This window comes from Myotis lucifugus, unplaced genomic scaffold (genome assembly GCF_000147115.1).
Source record: "Myotis lucifugus unplaced genomic scaffold, Myoluc2.0 scaffold_158, whole genome shotgun sequence".
In the NCBI taxonomy this organism is placed as follows: domain Eukaryota; kingdom Metazoa; phylum Chordata; class Mammalia; order Chiroptera; family Vespertilionidae; genus Myotis; species Myotis lucifugus.
This window is the reverse complement of record NW_005871206.1, coordinates 3,024,815-3,031,821: the sequence shown is the minus strand read 5'-3', so window position 1 is coordinate 3,031,821 and position 7,007 is coordinate 3,024,815. Positions and strand designations below refer to the sequence as shown.

Here is a 7,007-nt window from a genome sequence, read left to right as displayed (position 1 = left end):
GTGTTGTTAGGGTCTCAGCCACCACTTTAGCAGTTTCCTTGCAGGTGGGAAAGGCCTCTACCCACCCTGTCAGGGTGTCTACCATGGTAAGCAGATACCTGGTCTTTTTGTGGGGAGGCATATGAGTGAAGTCTACCTGCCAGTCCTGCCCTGGGAGGTGTCCCCTCATTTGATGGGTGGGAAAGTTGAGGCGCATTCCTCCCTGGGGTGAGACAGCCGCACACGTGGGACAGGAGAAGCAGGCACTCGTGATCACCTCTCGCAGTGTGGGCGAGGTGAAGAGGGGTTAGAGCAGGGGTGTGCAAACTTTTTGACTCGAGGGCCACAATGGGTTCTTAAACTGGACCGGAGGGCCGGAACAAAAGCATGGATGGAGTGTTTGTGTGAACTAATATAAATTCAAAGTAAACATCATTACATAAAAGGGTACGGTCTTTTTTTTTTTTTAGTTTTATTCATTTCAAACGGGCCGGATCTGACCCACGGGCCGTAGTTTGCCCACGGCTGGGTTAGAGGAACCTCCAAAGTGCCAGTGGTCCAATGTGCAAAGACCGGTGGATCTGTTGGGCAATGGCCCCTGCTTGGACCCAAGGAAGGGCGATTTTGTTATTTATAAAGATCCATCCCTCAGGACCGGGAGAGCCTCCCTGCTGCAGGAGTTTATTTTTCTTGTCTTCTGTATATTGAGGGGTAATAGAGGGAAGGGAAAGGAACAGGACTGGGGCTGGGGACCCTCGACCCTGAGTTAAGCCTCTGGCCACCGAGTCTGCTTGGGCGTTTCCCCATGTAACCAGCGAGGAGTCAGTCTGATGGCTTCGGCAGTGCATGATGGCTACCTGGGAGGGAAGCTGTAAGGCATCAAGTAAGCGTGTTATGAGTCTAGTGTTGATAATAGGTGAGCCTTTAGTAGAGAGAAAGCCCCTCTACCTCCAAATTATCGCGTGACAATGGGCTATCAGAAAGGAATACTTGGAGTCTGTATATATGTTTACCCTCTTCCCTTTGGCCAGATGTAGGGCGCCGGTCAGTGCGATGAGCTTGGCCTTTTGAGAGGTGGTACCCTCTGGGAGTCGGGCCGCCTCCAGGGTCCACTGGGGTGTTTCTGCCGCATAGGAGGCTTTCCGACGTCCCTGGGGGTCCAGGCACGAGCTACCACCCACAAACAGAGTAAGGTCAGGATTGGAGAGAGGAGAATCTGGGAGTCCTGCCCGAGGTGAGTGAGGGCCTCAACGACCTCAGGGCAGGAATGCGTTGAGGCAGGTTGGGTGGAGGCAGTGGGAAGGAGAGTGGCTGGGTTTAGGGCTGGGGACTGGGTCAGGGAGATGTCAGGATTCTCGAGGAACAGGAGATGGAGTTCCTGCATGCGAGAGGGGGCAAGGAGAGATAAGGATCAGTGGGACAGGAGATCCTGTAATCTGTGGGTGGAGAAGACCTGTAAGGGTTGTTGGAGGCAGAATTTTGGGGCCTCCTTGGTGAGAGAGGCAGCTGCAGCCAGAGCCCGGAAGCAAGGCTGCCATCCCTGGACCATGGGGTCAAGCTGTCTAGACAGGTAGGCTACAGGGGTGAAGGCTGGCCCTAGGGGCTGGGTGAGGACCCCAATAGCCATTCCCTGTCTTTCATCAGTAAATAGTTGGAACAGCTTAGAGGTGTCCAGGAGAGAAAGGGTGGGGGATGCCAGAAGGGTATCCCGGAGCTTAGAGAAAGCCTGATGAACCAGGGAGGGTGAGGAGAGGGGGCCCGCTGGTGTTTCTTTAGCACCCTGGTATAGGGGCTTAGCTAGGAGAGCAAAGTTTGGGACCCAATGGCAGAAGAATCCTACCAGTCCCAAAAAGGATAAGATCTGGTCTGAAGAAGTGGGAGGCTGTAGGTTTCGTATTGCCTGTGCTCAGTCAACTGTCAGTCCTCAGGAATTGGGCATCAGACAGATCCCCAAGTAAGTGACGGTGGGGACTGACAGTTGCGCCTTGGCTGGGACACACGGTATCCCTTGTCTCCTAGAAAGTTGAGGAGACTAGATGTATGCCTCTGAGACATGTCCAGGGAGGAGCTGCAGAGGAGGAGATCATCCACATACTGGAGAAGAGTGCTGGGTTCTTACAAGCATTGTTGGAGTTCTCTGGCTAGGGCCTGGCCAAACAGGTAAGGACTGTCTCTGAACCCCTGGGGCAGGACTGTCCAGGTGAGATGGTGGGATGCCTGCTCATCTGGATCCTCCCAAGTAAATGCAAACAGATGGAAAGAGTCTGGGTCCAGAGGGGTGGTAAAGAGGGCATCCTTGAGGTCGAGGATGGAAAAGTGGATGGTACCGAACTGGATGCGTGAAAGGAGAGTGTAAGGATTAGGGACCACCGGGTGGATGGGGACCACCGCTTCGTTGATCAGCCGGAGGTTGTCAGGCTTTCTCTAAGCTCCGGGATACCCTTCTGGCATCAACGAACCAGCTGGTAGGTCCCATCTGCCTTCCTAACTGGGAGGATGGGGGTGTTGCAGGGAGAGTCGATAGGTATGAGGAGACCCTGCCCCAAAAGCTGAGTAATGAGGGGTTTGAGCCCTCGGTGGTGAGTTAGGGAGATAGGAAACTGGGGATGGGAGGGAAACGAGGTGGGGTCCTTAAACCTGATCTTGACCGAGGCATGGAGTCTAGCAACCACCAGGGTAGAAGTATCCCACACTTTTGGGTGGAGAAGGGACACAGGCAGTGGGGGATCAACGTCTCCGTGAAGGGAGGGGGCCAGGAGTGGAAGAAACAGGGAGGCTGAAGGGCTCCAAGTGAGCTGCAGAGTGGCCCCTAGTTTGGTGAGGATATCTCGTCCTAAAAGGGGCACAGGGCATGAAGGCATGACTAAGAACAAGTGGGTTATAGGGCTATCATCGAGGAGACAGGGAAGGGGTCCGGTGGCCAGCGGGCAGGTGAATTTCCCAACACTACTCATGACCGAGATCATGGAAGGAAAAAGGGGCCCTGAAAAGGAGGGCAGGACAGAGAAGGTAGCCCCCGATTCATCCCGGAAGGAGACCGGCTTACCCGCTACATTTAGTGTTACCCTGGGCTCGGTGAGGGTAATGGGGGTCGTTGAGTCCGGGCACCTTTAGTCTTCAGCCAGTCCCAGCATGGCCAGTGGCTGGTCATGACCCGGAAGGGCGGCCCCTCAATGCTGAGACACAGAGGGCCCATCACTTTTCCAGGGTCAGTCACGTTTCCAGTGGCCGCTTTGACTGCACGCCAGGCAGGACTTGGTTGGAGCCTGGGGCCAGGGGCTCTGCTTTGCCCAGTGGCCTTCATTTCCACATTTGAAGTATTCTCCGGGTGGCATTCGTCCTCTCATTGCACCCCCACTGCGCATAGCCCCTTTGGGACAATGCATGGCTGCTGTCGGCCACAGGGCTGCAACCAGGGCTTGGGTTTGCAGGTCTACCTTCTGTCGAAAGCAGGCCTCCAGATCTGACTCTGCCTGCTCCTCACAGGCATTAAAGACCTTAAAGGCCATGTTCACTAGATCTCAGACTGGGGTCTGAGGGCCATCCTCAGCCTTTTTTAACTTTATCCGAATATCTGGGGCTCACTGCAAGTTGAAGTGGGTGGCTAAAACTGTCCCTCCAGCTGGGGACCCAGGGTCCAGATGAGTATACAAGGTCAGCGCCTCAGTCAGCCTATTAAGGAAGACCGCGGGGTTCTCATCTGGTCCCTGAGTGATTTCTCTGTTTGTCATAATTAACTACCTTGTGGGAGACGGCCTGTAGGCTGGCCATCAGGCATTGGAGCATCTGGTCTTGGTGTCGGCGCCCATTTTGCCCTTCGGGGGTACCTAGTTGATACTCCCAGCCCTGCTCCTGGCGAGGAATGGCCTGGGTCCCCACGGGCATATTGGCATCTGTAAGGTGAACCTGATCTGCGTGGTTCATTGCTGCCCCCAAGACTCTCTCCCTTTCATCTGACGTTAGGATGGGAGAAAGAATGAATGGCATGAATGTCATGCCAGGTGAGGTCATAGCCCAAGAGCGGTATCGGAATTCCTTGATGAACAAGGTGGGGTTGGTGGAAAAGGACCCCAGCCGCCTCTCAATCTGGGAGAGATCCGACAGAGAGAAGGGAACATGGACTCAGTCTACTCCCTCCGATGCCGCAACCTCCCAGAGGGGACAGAAGAGAGGAGGGGCCTGCAAACGTGTGTGTGCGCTGACTGGGGAAGCAGGCAGGGGTACGGGAGGGGGAGTCGCCTGGCGACTTGAGCTCCCAGCTCTTGGGCTCCTGCAACGGTGGCCATGGCAGTGTCCGGGGAGTGGGGCGGAGGAGGGGGAAGGTCAGCAAGTAGGGGAGAAGGTGTTGCCGGAGGGAGGTCGGGTAGGGAAGGGGGAGGAGAGGGTGCGGACAGTGAGGCGGAAGGAGCTTTGGGGAAAGGGCCTGGGTAGGGAGGCGGACGAGTCGGAGGGTAGGAAAGATTTTTGGGAGGTTCAGATAAGGCGGAAAGTGGAGGAGTATCGATAAGCAGAGTAGGGAGCAAAGGCACTTTTTCAATACAGCTGTTCAATGAGGGGCGGGGGGCATGAGCTTTTGGAGTATCCACCGTGAGCGGGTCCATCACGGGTTCCAGGAAGTAGTCTGTGTCGCCATCTGTCTGGTACTCTGTCCTGTTAGGAATTCCAGGGCAGGTCCATTATCTGTGTCACCATCTACCTGGTGCTCTGGCCTGTTACGGATTCCAGGAAGGGCCCAGTATCTGCGTCAGCATCTGCCTTGCGTTGGCCTGCATCAGCTCCTGAGCTTCCCTCCGGCCTAACAACACCAACAGTTAGAGATTCATGCCATTCTCCATGTCTCTCACACATAAAGTTCTGGTCTTATTCGTACTAATTGGGTACCTGGGTCCATATTCCGAGCAAAATCACCACAGACCTGGGACCTTTAAAAAGATTCCTTGCATGCTGGGCTTCCAATTCTCTGTGACTGTTTAAAATGCCCCTGCAGCCTAAAGCGGTTTGGCTCAATGGATAGAGCGTCGGCCTGCGGACTGAAAGGTCCCAGGTTCGATACAGGTCAAGGGCATGTACCTTGGTTGCGGGCACATTCCCAGTGGGGGGTGTGCAGGAGGCAGCTAATCGATGTTTCTCTCTCATCAATGTTTCTAACTCTCTATCTCTCTCCGTAAAAAATCAATAAAATATATTTAAAAAATAAAATAAAATAAAATGCCCCTGCAATGTCATCTGGCTTCGCATGGGATATAGGGATTTTCAGTGTTGCTTGCTGCATTTTTAAGCACGGGCAGCAGAAATTCAGCACTCTTTTGGGGTCACCAACCCTGCACCAACCCTGCACCCAGCCCCTCTCTTTGGCCTGAGCACGCCTACCAACTCTACCACTGTAATGACAGAATGGCACACATTGCTCCTATAAAGTGACATCTTTCAGATGCTTGGTGGTTTTTGGATATGCGTACCCTTGATGACCTGTGTAGTTTCACGAGTGTCCTTACAGTGAACACAAAAGTTTAAATCTCTTGACTTTCATGATTTTGTGGGGTTTTCTGACTCAAGTGAATAATGAGCCATTTTCCGAGATCACCTCTGGCCACTTACAGGAAGAGGAAGTTCCTCTCCTTATGAAATTCTACTTTAAAAATCAACAGAACCATATTTACCTTGAGCTTCCTCTTTTATGTACCTTCCTCTGACAAATCTATTTTGGAAGAAAACAACATCATGATTATTCATCACAATGACCACTCTCTCTAAAGCTTTATTCCTTCTCTTTTAAGTGAAATGGTAACTTTTTTGAGGACAGAAACTCTGTCTAGTCCTTTGACTCTTCCATAGTCCTAACTTAGGACCTTGCATGCAGCTGGCCATGCATTTTATTGGCTGTTTCAGATAACATTCAGCAGATAATTCCTGATAAAAACTCTTAGAAGTAGAAAAGAAAAAGTGCCTACCAGAAACCTACACAGCAGGTTTGTTTTAGGTCAAGAACAAGAGTAGGATGCCTGTTATTACTGTTAATATTCATCATTGTCAAGGAAGTCCTAATCAATGTAATAGGAAAACTGAAGTACTGGGAAGAAAGAGACAAAACATCCTTGCACATGAGATTACGCACAACCTAAAAAGCCCAAGAGCATAGATTAAAATTTTATTCAGTAAGATGGCTAAATCAAGACATGCAAATCTCAATACCACAAATAACTAATTAAAAAATGAATGAAAGAGTCCATTTACAATATCAATAAAATGTATAAAAAAATAAGCTTGACAAAAAAATGTGTAAGACCCATTAAAATTCTTCTGAAAGACTTTAGAAAGAATACACAAAGTGAGATACCATGTTTCTAGATGGTAGTAAAGATGCCAATTCTCGTCATAGCCGGTTTAGCTCAGTGGATAGAGCGTTGGCCTGCAGACTGAAGGGTCCCAGGCTTGATTCTGGTCAAGGGCATGTACTGTGGTTGCGGGCACATTCCCAGTGGGGGGTGTGCAGGAGGCAGCTAATCAATGTTTCTCTCTCATCAATGTTTCTGACACTCTCTGTTCCTCTCCCTTCCTCTCTGTAAAAAATCAATAAAATACATTTTTTTTAAAAAATGCCAATTCTCCTTAAATTAATCTACAAATGCAATGTAATCCTATTCAAATTTCAAGATAATTTTTAAACAAAAACTGTCCAACTGACATTTGGTAGAGAAAATATGCAATGAAATGTATGGAAAAGATCAAAAAGGAGGAGTTTAACTTCCAAAAAGGAGTTTAAAATGGAACTGGAATTATATAGTGACACAGGCCCTAGCCAGTTTGGCTCAGTGGATAGAGTGTTAGCCTGCAGACTGAAGTGTCCTGGGTTCCATTCTGGTCAAGGGCACATACTCGGGTTGCAGGTTCTATCCCTATCAGGGGACATGCAAGAAGCAGCTGATCAATGATTGTCTCATCATTGATGTTTCTATCTTTCTCTCCCGTTCCCCTTCTCTCAGTAATCAATATGTGTGTGTGTGTGTCTGTGTGTGTGTATGTGTGTG

General features: G+C 50.5%; 1 protein-coding gene across 1 annotated transcript in view; it reads right to left on the bottom strand.

The window, feature by feature from the left end:
- Positions 1-4,499: 4,499 nt before the first annotated feature.
- Positions 4,500-7,007, bottom strand: part of LRRC37B (leucine rich repeat containing 37B) — a 23,561-nt gene continuing 21,053 nt past the window's right edge. The window contains exons 11-12 of the mRNA XM_014461698.2: positions 5,640-5,677; positions 4,500-4,774 (exon numbers count right to left, since the gene is read on the bottom strand). Coding sequence (XP_014317184.1) covers positions 4,672-4,774; positions 5,640-5,677 — 141 coding nt within the window. The 3' untranslated portion in view covers positions 4,500-4,671. The remainder of the gene's footprint in view (positions 4,775-5,639; positions 5,678-7,007) is intronic.